Below are 23,243 nucleotides of genomic sequence, written 5' to 3'. Positions count from 1 at the left end.
GCCTGCCTGCCTGCCTTCCTACCTGCGCCTACAAGCGGTCCTCGGCGGTATTGCTGTTGTGTGTCCGTGCCAAGACCTCCCTTGGGATAAAGCGTTACCGGCTGGCGGTATAGTGGGGCGCTGTGTGGACTGGCGAAGCGAGTTTGGCCAGGAAAGGACAGAGCGCTGGCGCGCCCGACTGAACGGGCGCATTAGTGACTAGCTCGCGCGCCCGACTGGACGTTTTCTGCCGGATTGTACACCGGATTTTGCTGTGGCGGCGGTGCCGCCAGCACTGCACTGCGTGCACTCTGGGTATGCATCATGTATTACATGGCTACAGCTACGAAGGACGTGGTTGAACCCGACCGTACGTGCGTGCATTCTAGGTTCAAGCGCGAAGGACTTCGGTGGGCTGGAAAGCGCAATTGCAACCGCCAGGAATTTCGGGTGATGCGCCGGTCGGGCGCAGTAGCCAGGCTTCGTTGCAAGCCCTGGTACCAAAAAAGGAAAGTCGCGACGAGGGATGCCTGCATGATCACTGCCATCACGCCACGCAGCGCAGATTGCAGCATGCAACAGCAACGCCTTACGCCGCCGCCGAGCCGATTTTGCACGATGACGGGACGCCGCCATCACTAGCGACACGCTCGGCCAACATGCCATCGAGAATGTTGCACACGCCAACTCGCGGCCGGTCATTGGCGGAAATCGCGTCTCTTCGCGCGCCAATGGAACGCTAGCGGCCATACGATTGGACGTTTCGCGGCAGACGGAGCGTCTACTCCTCCATTGGATGAAAACCCCATTCTTTTCAACCAACCGCAGCGAAACTAGACTGCCAGATAGCGACCGCGATGGAGGGCTTGCTTCCGGCGCCGCTGCTGCGCTCCCTGCGGCGCCTCGCCGCGCCCGAGGACTTGGAGGACGCCGCACTTTATTCCGCTCTGACGACCGGCGCACTTCTGGGCACGCGCAAGTCCAGCGAGGGCGACACGCAGCAGCTCGCGGTCTGGGGGCTTCTCCGCCTGTCCCTGGACGACGCCGCGAATGGCCAGTCCTTCGACCGGCACCTGCCCGGAGGCATCTCCCGCGTCGGGAGCTTCGTTGTGGTGCGCGGGGAGAGGACAGAACCCGCCAATGAGCTCGGTTCGTGTCGTTTCTTCTCCGACAACTTTAAGCTAGTGCTAACCGGTTAGATACTTTAAGCTAGTGCTAAACTTTTTGTTGTTGCCGCGGTGGGGACAGAATCAGTCGCATTGCAAGCCACAGAGCAGAAGGATGAAGAGGTCGTGTTGGTGTATACGTTAGCGACTCAGACGGCGAAGCTGTTCCATTGCAAGGATGGGAAAGCTACGGTGATCACCTTGACCGTCGTGCAGTGTCTCCATGCTCGCGACTTCCACCGTGCCACTGGATTCGCGCCACTGCGTTGTGCAGTGGACTTGCACGTTCTGGGAGACAAGAGCTCACTGCTGCACCAGCTGGAGAAGTACAAGGCTGCGACTCGCGAGGACGAGGACTTTTACGTCCGTGTGGGGGTTATGCAGGGCAAGAAGGGCAGGAGCTTCCGTGTGCTCAATGCACGAGGAGAAGACGCCTTGTCTTCAGATGACAGTTCTGTGTTGTTGGAGTCTATTCTACCAGAAGTTGACGACAACATCGATGAGTCCAAGAGCAAGAAGAAAAGTGCCAAGAAGCAGAAGAAGGCGGGCAACAAGAAGGCTGCAGCTGAGGGAGACGACAAACTGGGCTTCTTGCCGTCTTTGGAGTACGGAGACATTCCCAACGTGGACTTGTTGGTCAGTCTTGCACCGTTGGATGCTGCAGCCGAGGTGGCAGCGCCTGTGGTTACAATTCCGACGCCTTCCGCCTCCATGAGCCCTCGCCAACGCTTCCATGCTCATTGTGACGCACTTGTTGTGGTGCCTGTGGACGCGTCAGTGCGAGAGACATTTGCGCTGCTTCGCCAGCAGCTTCATGAACAGTTGACTGAAGTTGCTAACCGACTGAAGAACGCTCCTGAGTCGGTGACTGCTGTGACTGCGCACCAGTTCCCGCTCGTTGGCGCGGCGTTCCCTTTAATGGTGGTTTCGAACTCGACGGGTACTGATGATGCTGATGAGACCATGGACGATGTGAAAACGCTCGAGCGCTTGCATCGCGCGTTCTTACAGCCTGTGGACCAGCCACTGTTTCGGGTCTCTCGTGGCTGCTCATTGTCACAGCAAGGCGAGTGGCTTGCCTCAAGCGATGTGCTGTATAACGTCCACGAAGGCATTCCAAACTCAGGTGTTGACGGCTCGCAATGCTTATCTGCTTTGGTGGATGGCTTCTATGGCTACTACCACTACATGCAGCAGGGCAAGAATGACAAAGGATGGGGCTGCGCTTACCGTTCGCTGCAGACGCTGGCGTCCTGGCTGTTTGTCCAGCACTTCACGAAGCAACGCTATCTCTCGCACGATGAGATTCAGAACGCGCTCGTGAAAATGGGGGACAAACCTGAACGTTTCCGAGGGTCGACGGAGTGGATCGGCAGCCTAGAGGTCGGCTACGTGCTGGACGAGCTGTTTGGAGTGACGTTCCGCTCCCTGAGCGTGTCGAGTGGTGCTCAGCTTCCCGACGTCGCCCGCGAGCTGATCTACCACTTTGAGACGCAGGGGACGCCAGTTATGATGGGAGGTGGCCAGTTGGCATTCACGTTGCTTGGCGTAGATTACGACCCCGACTCTGGTGTGTGCGCTTTCCTCACGCTTGACCCGCACTACACTGGCGACGAGGACCTGACTACAATTCAGCAGCAGACCGTGGCTTTGGAAGGATACAAGGCAGTTCCGTGCAGTTGGCGCAAGACGACGACCTTCGTCAAGAACAGTTTTTACAACCTGTGTCTGCCGCAGCGTCTGAGCGTTGGTGTCTGAATGAAGCTAATGCAAGCGAATGAATGGATCGATCGTTCGTACAGCTACAGAAAATATTTTATTTTTCTTTGTTTCTGCAATGGTTGACAAACTCCGCGATGAAGCGGACGAAGATACGTGCCGCTCAATCGTGGGGCTCGTCGGGTTGTGTGGTAGTGGTGGGTAGTTGAAGTTTGGAGGTGCCTTTGGCTATGAACATGTCGAGGCAGTACGCTGAAAGCTCTTGTACACTTGGAACGGGAATAGATAGAGAGCTCTTGCGCGAACGTGCTTGTTTTTCTGGGCAAGGGGGGAGGAGGATTCCCCACCTTGCCAGTTTGTCTTGTCTTCTGCTTTTTCTCGTCTTGGTCATCTTGTATCCTGTGTTGCCAAAGTTGGCCACGCCCATATGTGTGTTGTTTGTGCTTGCGCGACGGGCCTATGCCGTCAGCGCGTTCTGGTGTCTGTGGTGCTTGCTATTGCGTCTGTTCGAGACAGCCGACGCCGCTACGGCCGACGCCTGCGCGATGGCACGCAGGTTGCTTGACCGCGCGTTGTTGGCCGAGTTGGTCAGCAGCTGCGCCAAGATATCCACCTGGTTCTTCTTGTTGGCCTTCTTCATGAGCGCCTTGGTGTTGTCCATGACCGTGTCGGTGAGACGAGGAGCGCCGCGCGACGCCTGCTTGGCGAAGCGCAGCAGGTTCACCCAGAGCTCGGCCTCCTCCGGCAGCTTGGAGCGCATGAGCATCATGGACGGGGCGTCGGCGCCCGTGTCGTGGAACTCGATGCGGAAGTCTCCCTGACTCATCTTCTCGATGTGGGCCACGTTGCGCAGGTCGATGACGCCGCGCGGGCTCTTCCAGTAGCTGCGCTTGTACATGAGCACGACGCCCGCCTGGAAGTCCAGGTAGAACCAGCGCTTGTGCCAGCTGCGCATGAGGAAGGGGATCGTGTCCTTGAGCAGGTTCACGTAGCCGCAGTAGGGCGGCAGCTCCAGGTCGGCGGGCGGCATGGCCGGGGGCAGCTCCGTGCGCTGCGCCTGGCGCAGCACGGGGCCCGGGACATGCACGGCTCGCGCCTGCTCTTCGCGGAAGGCGTGCAGGAAGAACTGCTGCAGCTGCGTCTTCTCCGAGCGGATGACGGAGATGGCCTCGAGCAGACTGAGCTGGTCGTGGGCGAGCTCGGCCAGCTCGTCGTCGTCCAGCGCCAGGCTCTTGGCCTTGAGGCGGTCCTCGCGCTCCATCTCCCAGAGCGTGTGCTCGTCCACCTCGTTGCCGTCGTCGTCCAGCAGCGTGAAGCGCCCGGAGTCAGTGCGCTCGCGGTGCAGCAGGTTCCTGGAGCTCACGATCTGCTGCTGCGAGCCGAAGGGGTAGACGGCGGGGCTCAGTGATTCAAGCACGAGCTCCTCCTCCTCCTCCTCCTCGTCCAGCTGCCCGTTGCCGAGCCAGAAGACCTCGCCCAGGCCGAAGTTCTGGCGGAACATCTCCACCGTGTTGGCGTCGCTCACGTCGTAGTAGCCGTGCGACTCGAAGAACTGCAGCCCGTCCTCGGCCGCGCCCTCGTACACGGCCTGCAGGTGCAGGTCGAAGGGCGTCACGACCTCCGGCCGCCGCGTGCCGAAGCACGAGGGCTCGAGCTCCAGCTCCGGCTCGAGGTTGTAGTCGCTGCGCTGGCGCTTGGCCAGGTGCGCGTACTGCTCGTAGCCGCCCTGCATGGCCGACAGCTTGCGCGTCTTGGTGGCCTTGGCGGAGGAGGAGACGACGACGGGCTTGGGGCGGTACGGCAGCGGCATGATGCGCTCCCCGCGGTGGTTGAGCATGGCCGTGGGCTCGGGCCGCGGCGCCATGGCCAGCATGTTGCTGCGGTCTGTGATGGCTGGAGGTTGCCTGAAGGTAAGAGACAGTCTCTAGGCGCGAGAGTCCTAAAGATTGCCTTGCCTGCCCCCCTCTCGCTTCGCCCTTTTCCTTTTGAAGTGCGAAGGCAACAATCGAACGGGTGGAGAGCTGAGTGCTGAGTGTTGCGCTGCGGCGGGCCAAAAGCAAAATTTAAGCCTTGGGAGCCGACGCTTGGCGTGTCTCGGTTGAGCGAGGTGTCGACGCGCCTGTCACGAAGCCCGGCGGCAGGAACGTCTCTTGGCGCCGCTGCTTCCGGTCTTCTTCCCGTGCTCCGCTTTCCCCACTGCGAGCGCTGCGGAACGAACGCGTGCGAGCGGCCTGAGAAGAAGGAGCCGCGCACCCCGAAGCGGCAACCGCTCCGCGGAAAATCCTTCCAGAACGGAGCCGGATCGTGCCACTGAGGGATTGTATGGGCTGCGGCAACTTTTTTCGATTTAAGGGAATACAGTACATTTGGCCAACGACAGGGTGTATAAACCGCTTCTCTCAGTACACTCTGACGCAGGATGCACTGAGATAGAATTAGAAGGGTGGTGCTATCCTTCAAGCGGTCGGAGCGCGGTTGCCCGCAGGGAGGAGGGCTAGGGCCCTGCTGTGCTCCGCGAATGAAAATGTCTGGGCCAATCAGAGCCAGTTGATAAAGACGTGCCCACGCTGCCGAGCGCGGAAACGCCTCAACGCCTCATCTAAGCTGCCGCGAGGCACGACGGAATTTTCGATCACCGTTGCAAGCTTGTCCTCCTTGGCAGACGTAACTGCTCGAGACACGTCGCGGAGATATTTTAATTTTCGGCCAAGCAGGCGGCGCCAACTGGCGCTGCATGCGCGCAGAGTGCCTCGGGAAACATACTCTCAGTTCACGCTGCTTGAAACATCTTGCGGCACAGATGGAATGTTGACGAACAGGCTAAGATCGACGAGGTTGAGTTACTGCTGTGTGCTGTAATACGGCTACGTTCGTTGGTTGACCGTTTGGGATGCCGCTAAATGAAGTTCTCAGACGGCATGCCACCACTAAAACCAAATAAGGTATGATCTCGCAATGCGAGTTATCTAAACAAATATGAATCGACGCTACGGTACCTCTGAGAATTGATTACGATATAAAGATATATATGAAAACATGTTCAAGCTCTGCAGGTCATTGCGATCTCCTAGCGCATGTTGATTTGGAGGCGCGAATACCTCTGGCAACGAGGGCCCACATCGTACAGGAAACGATAGTAAACGTTTGCTTTCAACTGGTAAATTTTTTTTCAAAAGAGTGCCTGCGTAGGATTAACCTGAGGGCTTGCGAATCTTCAAGTTATTTTACTACCGTAGCTTCTACCAGCGCCTACAAATCGCAAATGCAGCAGCAGCTTGAGCGATATTATTCTCGACTGTACAGTACTACATGTATGAACAATCCTAGAGTGGTCAGTATTGTTTTGGAATTGATGTGTTGTGGCATTCACAGCAAAGAAACAGCAAGGAGCCAGGGCTGCACACCGAGTCAAATCGATTCGAGCATTCGAGAAGAGCCTCTTTGAGGTGCTGCGTTCCGCCGAGACGGCCAGCTCCGCATGTCTGAGTCCAAGTGCGTTCGGCTCTGCGCGTCCAACAGCTGTTTCCGCGACGTGACGGCTTCCTTCAGATGGGGCGGCTTCCCGTAAAACACCGCGCTGATACCACTAAAACAGGGCTCCTGTGCCCGTTTCACTGGAGCAGTACTTACAAGGCGTGGCCATAAAACGTCTACAGAGGAACTTCTATCCAGCGCCTAATAGCAGACGCGTTCTGGATAGCGGTACAATGTACCACATCTTGGCTGACCAAGTGGACAGCACTTCAACTTGACCACACGCGATCTTTACGACCGAACGAGCCCGCGCCGCACGACAGCGCCGTGGTTGTCTGCATGGGCGTCGCGGTGCACTCGCCCGGAACGAGGCAGCCGTGCACAGCCGGCGCCGGCGCTTTCTTATCCGCAGCGTTCATGCCCGACACTGTCAGCGACACACCGAATCCAGCGCTTTCGCCCTCTTAGGCATTGATAGCGGCAGCAACACTGCTGTCCCCAAACTATGGTTGTTCTGATGTCCAGCAGTGTTGAAAGAAAAATAAATCTACTCGAAACTTATCTTTAATCCGCTGAAATCTGTGTCTGCGGAACAGGTCCTATACGCGAACTTAGGTTTGAAAAGGGCGAACTGGAAAGTGATATTGTAACTTGAAGTTCATACTCTCTTGTACTCTAAACCAGATACTCACTTCATGGCCGTTCGTTGTTCAATTCAGCTGCTAGTTGGCGGGTCGCTCCGTAAACTCCACCTTGCAGCCGCCCGGTAAGTCGTTCCGTAATAGGTATCGTAAATTACCACGTCAGTTTAAATAAAAAATTACGCGCTCCGTAATTATGAATTACTAAACCAGTAATGTATGTAACGCAATGCGTTACACGACCCCGTTTTAAAAAGCCGCGAACTTACTTCGAAGGACAGTTTGGCGCAACGTGACCCACTTTTTTGCAGCGGTAGCAAGTAACCGTAGTTTGACAGTCATGATCCAGCATGAGAGCACGTTTCCCAGCGTGATCAAATCTCACCACGAGTTCGATGGTCTCATCAAGTGTCGACGGGTGATGCTCCCGCACGTGATTTGTGGTTGCTGGCTTTAACCGCTGCTGGAAGTAGAAGCGGAGCTCCAGCTGACTGATGGGCACCGTGCATTGGATGATCAGGTTTTGGAAATCTGCCACGTAATCATGCAGTGACGATGTTTGGCTGAGCGCACACAGCCGTTCGCGCACGCGGTACTCGCTGTTGGGTGATAGGAATCGATGGCGCGTGGCCTCCTTGAAAACCGCCCATGATTTCACGCAGTCGGAGCTGTCGCACTCCAGTGTGAATTGTCGGTACCAATTCATTGGGGTGGCTTCGCGACGACAAGACACCATAGCCGGAGAAGACTCTTCAAACATCTGCGGGTGATAGTCCGCATAGAACCGCTCCGCAGCGAAAACCCACAGCTCGAGATTCTCGTCGAGCTTACCCTGGTAGGTACGAGACTGATGCTTGCGGGTCCCTGTTGGCCTTGCGATGAGCACGCCGAAGCAAGCTTCACTAGCAGCGTACTGTTACTGCAGCACGGCTTGGAAATCAGCTTGTTGGTGGGTGAAAAGCTGTAGCACGTCTCCAAATGATTGCGGTGTGTTGGTCGGTTCCATCACGGTGGCGCAATTCCCCAAAACATTTTCGGCGCAATGGCCGGGAATGGACAAGTCGATATTTAGACTCTCCCGGTGCTACCATGTAATGTAGCGGAGGCCTGGATTTGAAAAGGGCGAACTGGAAAGTGATATTGTAACTTAAAGTTCATACTCTCTTGTTGTAACGGGGTTACACGTACAAGTGGCTTGCAGCCACTTGTGAATTTAACAGATAGGTTATCTGTTAAACATTTTGGATACTTCCTCACATTGGTGTAAGACACACCGATAGATACATTGAAGTGGACCACCACAGTGAGTGGTCCACACATACCCAAAGATCCTATTGGTAGAAAGCAGCATCTTTCTACCAATCAGAGACATGCATATTAGCGGGGCTCTGACAGCCAGCCGCTGCCAACCCTTTCATAGATGATAAACATTTTTTAGCAGATTTTAGAGGAAGATCAATTTACAAGCAATACAGTTCTCATTTTACCTTAAACTAGAGTACTTGGAGTCTTGTCTAAGTTAACTTATATTTGTGTATTCAAATATAATTAACCTAAGTAATTACTAAGTACTTACGCTTCCTCATACACGTTGCGCAACGTGTAAGCTAAAGTAGTGAGTCAAGTTAGATCCACTACACCTGGTAGCACTTTGTAGTCCGTCCAACGACCGACTGCTTGACGTTCGTACGCGGTGTACGAACGCGGAGCCGAGAACCACATGAGCACGGAGGTGCCCGTGGAGAGCTCCAACACGCCTGCAACGCATGTTGCACGCGCTGACTGCCCCCACCTGTCTGACCCAGAGTGGGAGGCCCTCCAACGACTGTCAACAGTCATTGGAGAAGCGGCGATAGCTACAATGCTGCGTACGCTATCGCCGACGGAGCAACATGGTGTTGCTCTGGGGTTCATCATGAAGGAGCAGCGTGACGCTGCTTCCTCAGTGACGGCGTCGTCAGGGACGACACCGCGTGCTCAACCACTAAAGTTGAGCGTAAGCAATTACGTGGAAAGAGAGGGCGAGCCTCTCCTCCGATGGCTTGTCGAACTCGACACAGCCATAGCGGCTCGACGCATCGTCGACCCGCTGTCGAAGGTCGCGTTCGCCATGTCCTGCCTTAGCGGACGCGCAAGGAGTTGGGCGTATGGACGCCGACTCTCCGATCCTACGTGCTTCAGCACGTACGAAGTGTTCAAAGAGGAGCTCAGACAAGCGTTTGAGCCCCCGCAAAACGAGTTCCGGTCGAGGGCGGAGTTCCTCGACCTTCAGCAGGGTAAGCATGACGTCCATGCTTACGCGCAGCGCGCACGATATTTGGTATCAAATATCGTGACTAACCCGATTGACGAGGCGACCAAGGTCGTCACGTTCATGAAGGGGCTTAGAGATGGGCCTGTGAAGACCTATCTCTTCCGAGAGTACCCGAGTACTCTCGAAGCTGCGATTACTCTTGCCATGCAAGAAGAGTTTAGCCTGCTCCAGGCTAAACTGCATGTGAACGTGCCGAGGCCGCAACCGCGCCCGGTAGCGAGGCCGGGAGGTCCAGAACCAATGGACCTCTCGAATGCAACAACTGCTGGTTACCAGCAGCAGGGAGGTAACGTGCGATGCTTCCGTTGCGGAAGGATCGGTCACTTTGCACGGGAGTGCACAGCTCCCATGCCCCCTGGAGGTGGCCGTCGTGGCGATGCTAGGCATCGCCGCGGACCAACAAAAAACGCGAACATCCAGTAGGCGCGGGGCGCCCTACTGGTAATGCAGTCGCGCGTGCCGACATCGGGCACGCGACACTGAGGACTGCAGCCCCCAGTGAGACCAGCTCTCACTGTAAGAAACAAGATGACAGGCCGAACCTAGTCATCTTGAGGTTTACTCGAAGAGAGCGAGTGACTCTCTTCGAGCTTTGGTAGATTCAGGCGCGTCGAACAACTTTGTTCGACTACGAAGCCTGTCGAGACTTGACTTCGAGGAGGTAGATACACCTCGAAGTCTTCTGGAGGTACGATTGGCAACAGGTGCCATCGTAAAAACCGAGAAGCGCGTCGTGAACGTGCGCTTCTCGTACAAACAACAAGTGTTTGTCGAACACTTTATCGTCCTGGACCTGGACGATAGGTTCGACGTAGTAATGGGCATGCCGTGGCTTGCACGGCATGATCCGGTGATAGACTGGAAGAAGCGCACGCTCGTGCGCTTCGGACGCGACAGCGGAACAGAGAGCGATGGCCCTGTTACCGCAGCGCGCGCACCAGCAGGTGTGCGCGGCTCACCAGTCGAGACAGCGCTTTATGCCGCTGTCCCGGAGTGCCCAAGAGGTGCGCGAGGGCGCGCACAAGTGAGACCCACGTTGGCAATGCTGCCGACGTCGGAAGAAAAAGATGTGTTGGTTCCGGGAACCAACACCCACGTTCAAGCGTGTAAGGGACAGTCCCTGACCCGAAGCGGTCAGGTCGACAACGACGCGTCGGCTCCGGGAGCCGACGCACCCTCGGTCATGAGGGGCTCCGCCAATGAATGGCGTCGAGGTGACGAAGGCGTGTCAACTCCGGGAGTTGACGCTGCAAACAGTGCGGACGGTTGCAAACGTACCGCACTGACGCAATTTGCATGCTGTCGTGCAGCCCGGCTGCACGACGAAGCGCCATGCGATCAAGCCGGGCTTGATATCGCGCGCCCGCAGACAGGGTCCGCCGGCGAACAACTGTCCACGGCCGGGCCTGGACCAGAAGAACAACAGTGCGGAGCCGGGCTCCGCACAACAAGAAGACGGCGCAAGCGGAAAACGCTGCGCAAGTCTCGGTCCGGGACCGAAACGCAACAAGAGCAGTCTGCTGGCAGACTGCGGCGGTGACGCCGAATGTCAAGACGCTTAGCGTCTTGACGTGCACCGATACTGGATTCCAGTATCGTGAGATGGAACTCGCTAGTCCTCCGACGACGGCGTCGGAGTTGACTTCGCTTCCAGCCATGAGCTGGAAGCGCTTTACGCGCGACTTGCACGATGGACGCATCGAGCAAGTCTGCGTTCTTTCGGACAGCGAAAGAACGGCGAGGGAGAGCGAAGAGCTGAGGCAGCTCTTCATGGGAAGTACCACTGAGAGTGAAGACACTCTCAGTGCGAAGACGAAGCGAGAGCGCTTCGAGGAACGAGGTTGGGACTCGCTGAAGTCGAGTCCCTATTACGAATTGTTGAGGGAGTACAAAGACGTACTCCCGGAAGACATTCCTGCGGAGCTTCCGCAGGATAAGGGCATTCAGCACGAGATTGATCTCGTGCCGGGCACGAAGTACTGTGTCACGCGGCAGTGGCCACTGCCGCGAGAGCAAGTGAAAGCGATCGACGACTTCTTTGAAAGTCGTCGTAAAGCAGGACAAGTGCGGGAATCAAAGTCCCCGCACAGTGCTCCGACGTTCTGTGTCAAGAAGCCACAGGGCGGATGGCGCATCGTTCATGCCTACAACAAGCTGAACGATGCGACGGTACCGGCGCAGACGCCGATACCACGAAGAGATGTTATCATCGATTCGATGGCCGGGAGCACCGTTTACAGTGCTCTCGACTTGCGCGATGGATTCTATCAAATCCTAATGCGTGAGAGCGATATCCCTCTCACGGCAGCGAGCACGCCAAGCGGCATGCTCTGGGAATGGCTAGTAATGCCACAGGGGCTTAAGAACGCCCCTGCGACTTTCAACAGGTGCGTGACGCACTTGTTGCGCTCGGTGCGCGACTTCGCGCCGAGCTATTTCGATGATGTATTCATCCACAGCCGGGCTGTGGACGAGAAGACCGACGTAGAGATGCACAGGGTGCATCTCCGGAAGCTACTTGAGCTTATGCGAAAGCATAAGCTCTACGCGAACCTGAAGAAGTGTACCTTCGGGGCGAGCGAGATACCCGTCCTCGGGTGTCTCGTCGGAAAGAATGGCGTTCGCCCTGACCCGGAAAAGGTCAGAGTGATAAATGAATGGCCAACGCCTTCAAGTGTCAAGGAACTGCCTCAGTTCCTTGGCTTGGCCACGTACTTGTGCAAGTACGTGGAGGATTATGCGGGCAAGATCCGCCCGCTGTCACAGCTTCTTAAGAAAGAAGCTGTGTGGAATTGGAAACCCGATTGCCAAAAGGCATTCGATGCAGTCAAGCGGGGCTTGACTGAGGCGCCGGTCTTGGCAGTGGCTGACCAAGAGCGCCCATTTCACGTAGTGTGTGACGCATCCGATTTCGCGATCGGATGCGCGTTGATGCAGCACGATCACGAGGGCCGTGATCGTGTCGTCTATTACCAGTCGCGTCACCTGAACCCAGCTAGCTGGGCGCAACTATCCGGTGCATGACAAGGAACTCCTTGCCATGAAGTATGCACTCGCAAAGTTCCGAGTGTACTTGCTTGGGAGTAGACCATTTGTGGTCTACATCGACCATGCTTCACTGCGCACCGCAGTGAAGTCGCCACACATTTCACAAAGAATGGCGAGATGGCTCTCATTCTTTGCGGAGTATAACTTCCGGGTCGAATACAAACCCGGAAGATTGAATGTAGTGGCCGACGCGTTATCACGTCGGCCGGACTACGCAGAAGCTGCTGACGTCAATGTCATTGACGCCATGCGATCGAGCAAACCCACATCATCTCTGTTGGATGACGTGAAGGCCGCGTACGCGCACGACGCGGACGCGAAGCTCTTGCTGGCCTATGGCACAGCGCCTTCTGACAAGTCCCGTCAGAAGCTGCCCAAGCACCTTCGAGCGCGTGCACACCGCTTTCGTGTGCACGACGGACTGCTACTCTACAACGCAGTCGACAACAACGCGGATCGCGTTGTCGTGCCAAATGACCATGACCTGCGACTCAGGATCATGTACGAGTATCATGATGCCCCGACTGCGGGACATCTCGGACGTGAGAAGACTTACGCCCTTCTCACGCGCGACTTCTACTGGCACCACCAGTATAAGTGGGTGCGCAAGTACATCCGTGCTTGCGAGGTATGCCAACGCGTGAAGCCTGCGCCATTCGCGCAGGCTCCACTGCAATCACTACCGACTCCGTCGGAGTGTTGGAAGTCCATGTCTTTGGACTTCATCTTTGGTCTTCCCCCGGATAGTGGAGGGAATACCGGTGTTGTGGTCTTTGTAGACCGTTTCAGCAAGATGTACCATCTTGCTGCGGTGCCAGCAGAGGTGACCGCGAAGCAGACGGCCCGTCTGTTCGTCGACATGGTGTTCAAACACCATGGCATGCCGTCCGACATCGTGTCGGACAGAGACCCGCGCTTCACAGCGCACCTGTGGCAAGAAGTGTTTACACTTCTTGGGAGTCAGCTTTCCATGTCGACTGCGGATCATCCGCAGACGGACGGTCAAACCGAGCGCGTGAATCGCGTGCTCGTCGATAAGTTGAAGAGCTACGCTCACTCGTTCCAATACTGGAGCGAGTGCTTATCGATGGCAACGTTTGCCACCAATAACTCAGTGCATGCCTCGACCGGGCATACACAGTTCTACGTGAATGCCATGCGGCATCCACGTCTACCGAGTTTACTCGGAGTGATGGCTCCCACTTTAAGTGGGGGAGGATCTACGACTGCAATACAGCAGCCGCAGAAAACCGCTGACACTTGCACAGTGTCAGCTGCAACAATGGACAAACCACATGAGTCTGCGCAGGGCGCAGACTCCCCCAACAACAAGGCCAACGACCACGGGTCTGCGCAGGGCGCAGACACCGCGAAGAACCACGCAGAGGCCGGGCCTCTAGCGGAGAACGTGCTGAATGACTTCAGCTCGGACGCAATCAGTTTCATCACCAAAAGACAAGCTGTGATTCGGTTTGTCCAAGATGCAATAGCAGCTTCTGTTGATCAACAGAAGCTGAACGCAGACAATGCGGGCAGAGGCAACACAAATGAATTCAAAGTTAGTTCTTGGTCTTGTTAGCTACACAAAACCTGCCTAAACATGCCGTTTCGGATTTCGGAGCAAGCAAGCCTGCTCCGCGCTTCATCGGGCCGTTCACTGTGTTGGCACGGCACGGCAACGCATACACGCTAGACATACCGTCTAGCATGCGCCTCCATCCGACCTTTTACGTCGGACGGCTGAAGCCATACCGGCAGCACGAGCCATCTAGCTCGGCTGACCCGAAGCCTCGGCAGGAGCCGAGGCAGAAGCGGAGGACTTGGCCTCGGCGACGAGCAACCTCTCCTCCAGCGCGCGGACGCGCTGGAGCAACCCCTTCATCTGGGTCCCCAGCTCGACCTGGATATTCGAGGCGGTCTGCGAGACCGCCGCGACTTGGGCCTTCTGGTTCGCCAGCTCCTGTTTCAGGGCGGCGAACTCAGCGCCTCTCCACGACGGTCACCCGGTCGTGGAGAGGCGCATACTGATCAGCCCGGGGCTGATCATACCCGGGGCGTGTTCCCACCCCCGCCACCGCCGATCCGTGACGCCCGCGGCTCAACCCGCTGGATTGTTGAGCGGATTGTTGACCATAGTATCCCGAAAACGAACCCTCAAGGGGCTCGTTTTCGTATTCGTTGGAGAGGATTTCCTCCCCATCGAGATACATGGGAGCCGCGGAACGTCTTGCTGGAGGACGTTCCGGAAATGGTGAGGGCGTACGAAGAGCAGTACGCGCTGGCGCAGCGGAAGTAACACGAGCGCTGCGATCATCGCTAGCGCCCGAATCCTCACGTGCTAAGAACTTAGCACGGAGCTCTTGAGACTCTCGGGCACACGGAACGACGTGTACCCGTTCAGGTCGCGGTCGCTCAAGCGGACCGCGCCTGGAAAGCACTTCGTGCACTGAAAGCCCTCGGGCACAGCGCACGGCACATTTGCCTCCTCAGCAGCAACATGAAGTTGCTCCAGCTTTCCACGCTTCGAGTACGTCTCGAAGCGATCACGCGCTTGCTTAATCCGATCACGGTAAGCACTCGGCCTCTTGTTGAAGTTCTCAACAAAGGCGTTCCAGCTTTGACAAAGTGCCTGCCATTCGGGCACTTTGCTGCGAGAAGAGGTCTTCTTGCTTTGAAACCATCGGAGCTCATGAAAGAGTCCGATGTAGTAATCGCGCCTTTGATGCGTTTCCGCATCAAAGTGCAGCTCGGCAGCCACAGCGTCATCTTTGATGGCACTGCATACGTACAGCGGCACCTCATTCGGAGGTACCGAGTTCCCAAACCGGTCCGCGATCTCGGACGCGGACGGCATCCATGGATCGCGCGCTGCAGCAGCAGCGCGCGGAGTACTGAGAGCCCCAGCTGAAGCGAGTGGGGTATCACTCTCAGTACGCGAACGCTTCGAACTCGAAGCGTCCGATTCGTCCCCTTCACGCGGGCGAACGTTCTTGGCGTGAGGGTCGAGTGATTCGCTCGACACTGAGTCTTTACGCTTTGAGGGCGAGTCCTCCTCGCCCTCCATGTCTTCATCGCCGTCGTCGATGGAAAGATGACCCCCCACCGACTTTGTGGACTTCTTCTGAGGCGCGCTCATCGTTGAATGAGCGCGGATTTCTTCTCCAAACACGGAGAATCGACGAATGGTCAATTCCGAAGATTGACGTGCGGAGACCCCGCGCGTCTAACCTTAAGGGGGGGATGGTGTAACGGGGTTACACGCACAAGTGGATGCAAGCCACTTGTGAATTTAACAGATAGGTTATCTGTTAAAAGTTTTAGATACTTCCTCACCTTGGTGTAAGACACACCAATGGATACATTGAAGTGGACCACCACAATGAGTGGTCCACACATACCCAAAGATCCTATTGGTAGAAAGCAGCATCTTTCTACCAATCAGAGACATGCATATTAGCGGGGCTCTGACAGCCAGCCGCTGTCAACCCTTTCATAGATGATAAACAGTTTCTAGCAGATTTTAGAGGAAGATCAATTTACAAACAATACAGTTCTCATTTTTCCTAATCTAAGTCACTTGGAATCCTATCTTACTAAAATTATATTTGTGTATTCAATATAATTAACCTAAGTAATTACTAAGTACTTACGTTTCCTCATACACGTTGCGCAACGTGTAAGCAAAAGTAGTGAGTCAAGTTAGACCCACTACAGAACCCCCCAAAGAGCTTGGTCCGCATGATCGCGGAGATCCAACGCTCGGAACGCTTCTTCGAGGATGGATACCGACGCCGGTGCTTTCTGGGGACTTGACCCGTCGTGGCGGGCGATGCCCTTGAGGAGCATGCGAATCTGTGGCTGATCAATGGAGAAGGTATGACCCGCCGCGAGGAAGAAGTGGCGAATGCCGAGCAGATTCGTCTGGACGGTGGAGCCTCGAACCGCGTGGCCGGACCCGAAGCCGTTCAGCGCTGTGTTCATGATGAACTCGGAGATCGCGTGCCGATCGGAACCGCGCTTGGCCGACCATGCGCACCAGAACGCGAAAGCGCGGGCGTAGCGCTTGTGGGAGGAGGCTGGAACCGAGTTTTCTCAGAGATGCTGCGTCTGGCGCGCTCGATCACCTCGACGCTCGTTGGAGGTGTCGCGTGTGTCCACTCGTGGGTTGCCTGGTGGAATCGCGTAGCTAAAGCCGAATCCTCCCAGCGCCGGCGTCTGCGGTCGTGTTGTCTGTCCCGGGGATGTGGGAGGCTGAGATGCGTAGGCCGAGCTGCAGTTCCGATTGCCCGAGAAGCCGGATTAATGTCTGCGCTCTGGGGTTACGAGACGCCAGCTCGGACTGCCACGAGACCGCCGACGTGTTGTCGACGCGGAAATGGACGTGCAGCGGCTGGGTCAGGATGGCCTGCTTCCGCCACGCTGGCCCCCACGCCTGGATCGCAAACACGCATGCTAGTAGCTCGCGGTAATTGATACCAAACGCGTTGGCAGCGCCTTGGTTGAAAGCGTCGACTGCGGCGCGCTCGGGCACTGCGAAGCGGTAGGTGAGCGCAAGCTGGAGTGATGGAACGACGGCACACAGCCCTTGGTCGGACGCGTCAGTGAACACAACGAAGTCGGGATCGGGAAGGGCGTCGAAAAATTCGAGCCGGATGCCGCTGGGCGACGGGTCGCGAAGGATGTGCCACCACCAAATTAGGTAGACAGGCCTTGGACGGCGCCGAGCAGGTCGTAGTACGACGTGCAGCGCGGGGCCGCTGGCGGGGCCGCGTGAAAGTCGAGAGCAAAGTGCGCATCGGAAGACCCCGCCACGAGCAGCACCTCCTGATCAGCGCGGTGAAAGATCATGACGGAGATCCCGTATCGCCCAAAGCGGGCACCGTGTAAGGCTGCTAACACCGGGGCCGCGTCTAGAAACGTTAGACAGGCCACCACGCACAAGGTGGATGTCTCGTGCTGTCCCGCGGGCGACAGCAGGTGAGGTAGAGCCGATACGCGGCCAGAATGTAAACGGACGCCGGGCAGAAGTCCCCGCGTGCGCGACTTGCCGGCGTTGCGAAGTGTGCAGCACGAAGCTCGCGGACGGCGGGCGGAGGTTGCGCGCCGCGGTGGTTAGGGCGTGGTCGGGGAACGCTCGTCTACGACGATAGGACGACAATTTTCCTGATATTTGATTGGCTAGCTGGAAGTTCGATCGGCTCACCCGTTCGTCTCAAATTCGCCTAAACGGAGACGAGTTAATCACCAGTCTCAGCTCACACTCGATCGTCTTCGTAACCAAGGATTAGATGGGGCTGGACAAGTGCGTCACTGCGGCGGTCGGCGCCGCGATAGGAGCTGCTGCTTTGGGAACTGCTGCGGCTACACACGCTGTAATTTGTACAATTCGCAATGTGAAGGAAAACATTCTCACACTGACACCACTTGAGTTCGCCTCGATGCTTTCAAACCCTGCGTTTGATGCCTGGTTTCGCCAGAACCTCAGGTGTGGACAAGCTGCTTTCGCTCGCCTCTGTGCTATTCTGCGTTGACCACTTATGAGCTAGATCGCTTCGTCAAGGAGCACACGTTCGGCCGGCGCTGATTCGCCGCAGTTACAGCCAATCCGATGTCACACACAAGCTCACCTGCACCACTCTGAGTTTGACGAAGAGGAGCTGCGCTTTCCTCTAGGGACGCAGTACTCGCGAGCATCGCGTCGGTGGCGAGAGGGGGAGCGGCAGCCGAGTTCATGTGTGGTGGGCGGGCTCGAGAATGAGTGTGTATGCTACACAATGCTGACGAAGACGAGCGGGGCCAACCGACCACATTAGCTTAGGTTTAGGTCTGGTGAAGACGATCAGAGTCGAGACGATCGTTCCCCGACCACACCCTTAGGCTGCGACCACGACGCGAACGCGGTGCTCAGTGTTGGTTGGCCGCCGCCCGGCAGCCCCTCCGTTTTGGTCGGATTCGAGTCCCCGCCCAGGAGATGGGCAAGTTCGCGAAGTACTGTGCCACCCGTCCACTGGTTGCCGAGGAGCAGTCGTGCACGTCGACGCATGATGCTTGGCTGGCTGGCGCCTGGGCGGTAACCGGGAGGTCGCTACTTCCCGGGCTGCGCCGGGTTCAGCGCGCAGCTCACCGTGGAAGCGTCTTAAGAAAGCGGAAGGGTCGAAAAGGTCGCTTGCACATGACAGGGCGAGTCAGAGACGGGCGCAAGACCCCGCGGCTCTGGACGCGCGAGGGTCGCATTTCCCATTACACCAGGCCGGGAGGACTCAGGTGTCGAAGCGTCCGACTCGCTGTCGCTATCAGAGTACACCGTCAGGACGGGCGGCGCCACCGGCGGTGCCGTCGAGGTGGTAGGCGCGTCGAGGACTGCAGAGAACGCGTCGGTCGCTGTCTGCGAGATGGACTCCGTGGATGTCGTAGGCTTTGCTGGAGCGGGGAATTTGGCTGCGGGCCGCTTAGGGCGGAGGCGTGCTGGCGATGTGGCGGAGGCTCGCGACTTGGACCTGCGCAGAACCGCGAGCTGCCGCGCCGGTCGCTTCGGTTGGATCGGTGGTGGACGCCGCGGCTGCGTCCGCGACGGTGCTGGGGTCCGGTGTGGAGGTGCCAGTTGGAGCGAGAGACTCCGCGAGCTCGGGGCGCGCTGGAGAACCGGGTTCCTCCGTCATCGTCGGCGCTGGTGGTACGTCTATGACGCGGCGCAGACGCTGACGGCGCACGACTGCCCGCGCTTCCGCCGCGCGCTTCCGCCGCGCGCTTCCTTGTCTCAATCCGCGTGCTGACGCGGGTGGGGGCCGCCGGTGCAGGCGACGGCGACTGTGGAGTGGGCTGTGTCGCCACGGGCGCGGAGGGGGTCGACGTTGCTGTCACGCCAGCAGAAATGGGGCCCGCGCGATCCAGGCTCGGGGGCGCCGGTGCCACGGGCGGCAAAGAGGATGGCTCCGGTGGCGCCGAGGAAGCGATGGGCGAAGTCGATGAGGCCGACATGAGGAGAGCTAGTGACTTGGGGGGGGGGGCTCATCGAGCACTTGGTCGCGAGGAAAACCGGAAATGTGGTGGCGCCGCGTGCATCGGGCCATGCAGCGCCTCTGCCGGACGCCCATGTGTTGCTAATCCTTGTCCTGGTCGCCGGCTCCAGCGCTAGGAAACCTCGCCTTCAGGAACCAGAAGACACGATTTACGATTCTGTCATAATGATCTCTCAATTTGTCCGTAAACGTTGGAACGTTTACGGACAACGTCAACGTTCAGTCGAAACGTTGAGAGTCCCTGCTGTAGACCTCACTTTCCATGTCGTCCACCGGATACGACTAAACATATCGTGAGCAACCATGCGAGCCATTTTAGTAGCGATACTTGCTGCGACCGCTCTAACTGCGTGTTCGGATGCCACCTCGTCGGCAATGGAAACGAAGATGGCGACCAACCGCGTGCTACTGGGTGGACCCAGCATCTTGGAAGCCGGAAGGTTTCTCAGGGCCGAGAAGTTAACAGAAGACAGCGAAGAGAGGGAATTTCGCCTTCTTCAATAAGCTCAAGAATCTGGTTAAATCGAAGTCGTTGCAAAGGTTGTCCCGGGGGTCATCACGAAGGAGAGCCAGCAACTCCAGACATTGGCGAAGGAGGTCAACGGGCTGCCAACTCGACTCGTGAAATTACTGAAAGCTCAGGGATCAACGGATGAAGCCTCCTCCGCGTTGAAAATTATGGAGGGGGGGGGGTTAGAACCTGTTTCGTAGAGATGCATTGCCAACGTATCTCAGATACAGTGAGCTAGCTAGCAAGCAAACGGGCAGCAAGGACGTTTATGGCGTTGGGACCCTCCTGAAGAACTTCACCGACAGCGAGCTGATTAAGATAGTGAATGCGGAAATGAAGAGCACCGATGATCTCACGCAGGCCACTGTCAATCGACTTCGGGCGGGTCAGTTTGGCACTTGGCTGCGTGAACGCAAGGATCCTCGAGACGTCTACCAGCTTCTTAAGGGGGGCGCGCAGATTAGCGATGTCGACAGGGTGAACTGGAGGAAGTATCTCGAGGCGTTCAACGTCAAACACGTCAAGAATGCGGCTTAACCACACTAAATAGGATTTGGTGTGAACACCGCAAATATCAGGAGGTTTACGTCAAGAAATAGATTGCGCTTGCATTGCTGATTTACCAGTCAATTGCGGGGTTAGTGGGCATAGCCGTATATGGCGGGCTGAGCTAATAAGTTGCAGGCTAGAGACAGTGAGCTGGAAGGCACGCTAGCGTTGTTGAACCTACATCTTTGCGATTCTAGTCCACAATGGACGTCAAATTCTGTGGGCTCTGGTGAACCGAATTCATCGAGTTAATACCGCGCAGTTGCCGGAACGCGCCTTTGTGATTTATTCTGTCTCGTAAGATTGCTACTACATTGGGGGGTATCGAGTTTCGTGTCGGTTTGTGTTGCTTCTGATCAAATACCAATTTGAAGGTCGTTGTGGATGATCTTCATTTCAATCTCCAACCGGCCGATGAATTGCTTTGCAAGATCTTCTCTAGTGAGGGTTGAACCTATGCACAGTGCCAGTTGGCACGATTCGAGCAAGTCTTTCACAGTGTGGCTGTCTCACAGTTGCTCTGACGCCTTTTTTTCCTGCCGCAAGCCTTTTGTGGGGTTCCTTAAAACATTGGACGAACAATCGGCAGGAAAGTGTGGGTTTTCAAGTGTTCCGTCGCCACCTTATCGATGAGGTGATTCTGTCATCCTCAACTTGTATGTATTTCACTTGAATTTTAAACCAAATGTGTCTATCCAACACAGCAACTTGTCATACTGAAAGAAATTTTTACAGTGATGTGTTGCAAATGGGAAAACCGTGCAAGCATTACTCAGCGGTGGTATGCATTACAGGCGCACTACATTTTTGTGGTGTGTAATGTAGTCTCTAACGACTTCTGATACGCAGTTCCTGTCTTTGCTCGTAACAGTCGCACTACATGTATGGGGTGATATGTGTTAATGCGAAAGTTCATACTTCCTCTGGACGGAATTAATTGCAAGTATGATGTATGACAGAACCATAGGTTTGGTAGTCGTGATTTTTGTATCATTATCGATTTGGAGGGGATAAAATACTACGAGGGGACATTGGTATCGGGAACAAGATGGAGCTTGCCATGTTCGAGTTGCGCAGAAGCTCCACTGCTCTGTTGTAAACCTGCCGATCACACGCGATCACTTCTGGCAGCATGCCCAGCTTCCTTAGCCTTGCCCTGTTCATGTATGGCAGAGCGTACGTGTTATCACCGCTGACTTGCAACATGCTACACATGCAGTTTTGAAGCGATATGAACGCGTTTTCCTATGTTTCCTTAGTCATGGAGTTGTACGCTCGATTGACAGCTTGAATGATCTCCTCGGTTCCACGCAGTGAGGCTCGACTTTGAGAGGACTGGAGTGAGGCGAATAGGCCCAAGTCCAGCACGTTGGTATCAGGTGAGTTGGGGGGGTTGACAAAAGAGGCGAATGTTCCACCCATCTTGCAAGACGTCTTCGAGAATGTAGGGATCCGTTGGGGGGACGTGTGGCTTAGCATGGATGTAGATGACGTTCTTTTTGGCCTTCCTTGGCCTCTGCTCTTTGATTGCTGGGATGACATACTTGATCAGATAACTTTTGTATACCTCCCGGTCCAAGACTTTCAAGTTACGGATGGTGACGGTGCCCTTCGGTCGATTCCGACTAATTTTTTTTTTTGCGATGTACTTCTCGGCAAAAGGCCAGATACCTAGTTTGCCATCCCAGTCTGCGTTTCGATGCGGGTCGAACCTATGAAGTCAAGTTGAAGTCAGTAATATCGGTTTAGAAAGGGTATATAATAATCAGAGTAATCTTACCTTGGACGTGCGACGGCAGCCAAGAACATAGTCTTGGGGACGTGGCGCTTGCTTTGGCGTTTTCTGACCGGGAGATCTTCGTCTTCGAGCATTATAAACGAGCGTTTGTCTTTGTCTGAACTGAACCACTTTTCATCTACGTGTACAACGTTATACAGCGGCTCAAACATCGTTAGTGACTCGTCGACAAAGGACAGTGCAAACTCGATCGGTCGGAGCTTGTTCTTGTCGGTCAGACAAGGCTTGATCCGTGTAGAACGTCTAGAGACCTCTCCCTCCTTGAGTAGCTCTCCCATCATGTACTAGGAGAGATCTGCGGCTGCGGCAGCGTGCCGAATCACCTGTCGATCTTCCAGAGGAACCGGCCGCAGCTTTTCCTTAGCTTCTTCGCGGTTTTTACGCTTCCATCCGCAATGCTTCGCTTTCCGGCTCTTGCATCCGTCTATAGGGGTCCCGGAGGCTCGAGCTGCGCAGTACACATTCCAGATTCGGCTAATTGTGGTAGGATGACAGTCCCAACGCTCAGTTAGGTCAATGTAAGTTCCCGATGGCAGAACGAGATCACTACAGCGAATTGGAAACTCGTGAATGATGCGTTGGCGTTCCTCGTCCGTGAAGTTGGTCCTAGACAAAGGCATCGGTCGCAGAGGTGCTTGCTGTTCACGTGGCGGAAATTGCTCAAATGAAGCGGCCGAGGCGTTGTGTTTGGTAAGACCCTGCACACGGTTGAGGATGAAATAGTGTGCATGATTGGTATCCCCGAATAGACGAAATACAGACGCGTCCACTCGTCCATTCCGCGGTAAATTTGGAGAAGTCTATGTAATTTTATCGTGGTCAACGTCTAGATTCTGCATTTATTTCCGGACAGAGGAAGTATCTGTTATTTTAGTGGTTGTAGTGTTAGTTTGTATAAAAAGTACAACTAGCATGTTGGACAGATCTACCTTGAAGCTCTCTGTAGGCCGAGAACTAGTTGGGTGATATACGAAGCCATGTTTATCAATTTTGCGCGCTTGATGACTGCCTGCAGCATCCTCTAT

The 23,243-nt window shown here is 55.9% G+C and overlaps 3 protein-coding genes across 3 annotated transcripts; 1 reads left to right on the top strand and 2 right to left on the bottom strand.

Moving 5' to 3' along the window:
• Positions 1-836: 836 nt before the first annotated feature.
• Positions 837-2,903, top strand: IUM83_14786 (Ufm1-specific protease; the record flags this gene model as incomplete). The annotated part of the gene is made up of 2 exons (XM_067939558.1): positions 837-1,128; positions 1,228-2,903. The coding sequence occupies 2 exons, from the start codon at positions 837-839 to the stop codon at positions 2,901-2,903; spliced, it is 1,968 nt and encodes a 655-aa protein (XP_067787898.1).
• Positions 2,904-3,321: 418 nt separating this feature from the next.
• IUM83_14785 (Zinc finger CCCH domain-containing protein 7) lies at positions 3,322-4,737 on the bottom strand (the record flags this gene model as incomplete). Its single annotated transcript, XM_067939557.1, has 1 exon — positions 3,322-4,737. One exon carries the CDS (start codon positions 4,735-4,737, stop codon positions 3,322-3,324), a length of 1,416 nt encoding a protein of 471 aa, XP_067787897.1.
• A 1,870-nt stretch (positions 4,738-6,607) lies between these two features.
• Positions 6,608-22,292, bottom strand: IUM83_14784 (uncharacterized protein; the record flags this gene model as incomplete). Its single annotated transcript, XM_067939556.1, has 3 exons — positions 6,608-6,765; positions 22,092-22,132; positions 22,201-22,292. The coding sequence occupies 3 exons, from the start codon at positions 22,290-22,292 to the stop codon at positions 6,608-6,610; spliced, it is 291 nt and encodes a 96-aa protein (XP_067787896.1).
• Between the last annotated feature and the right edge of the window lie 951 nt (positions 22,293-23,243).

This window comes from Phytophthora cinnamomi (assembly GCF_018691715.1).
Source record: "Phytophthora cinnamomi strain GKB4 chromosome Unknown Contig56, whole genome shotgun sequence".
NCBI classification, from domain to species: Eukaryota; Oomycota; class Peronosporomycetes; order Peronosporales; family Peronosporaceae; genus Phytophthora; species Phytophthora cinnamomi.
The sequence above is the reverse complement of the archived record's forward strand: the minus strand, read 5'-3'. Positions and strand labels throughout refer to the sequence as shown.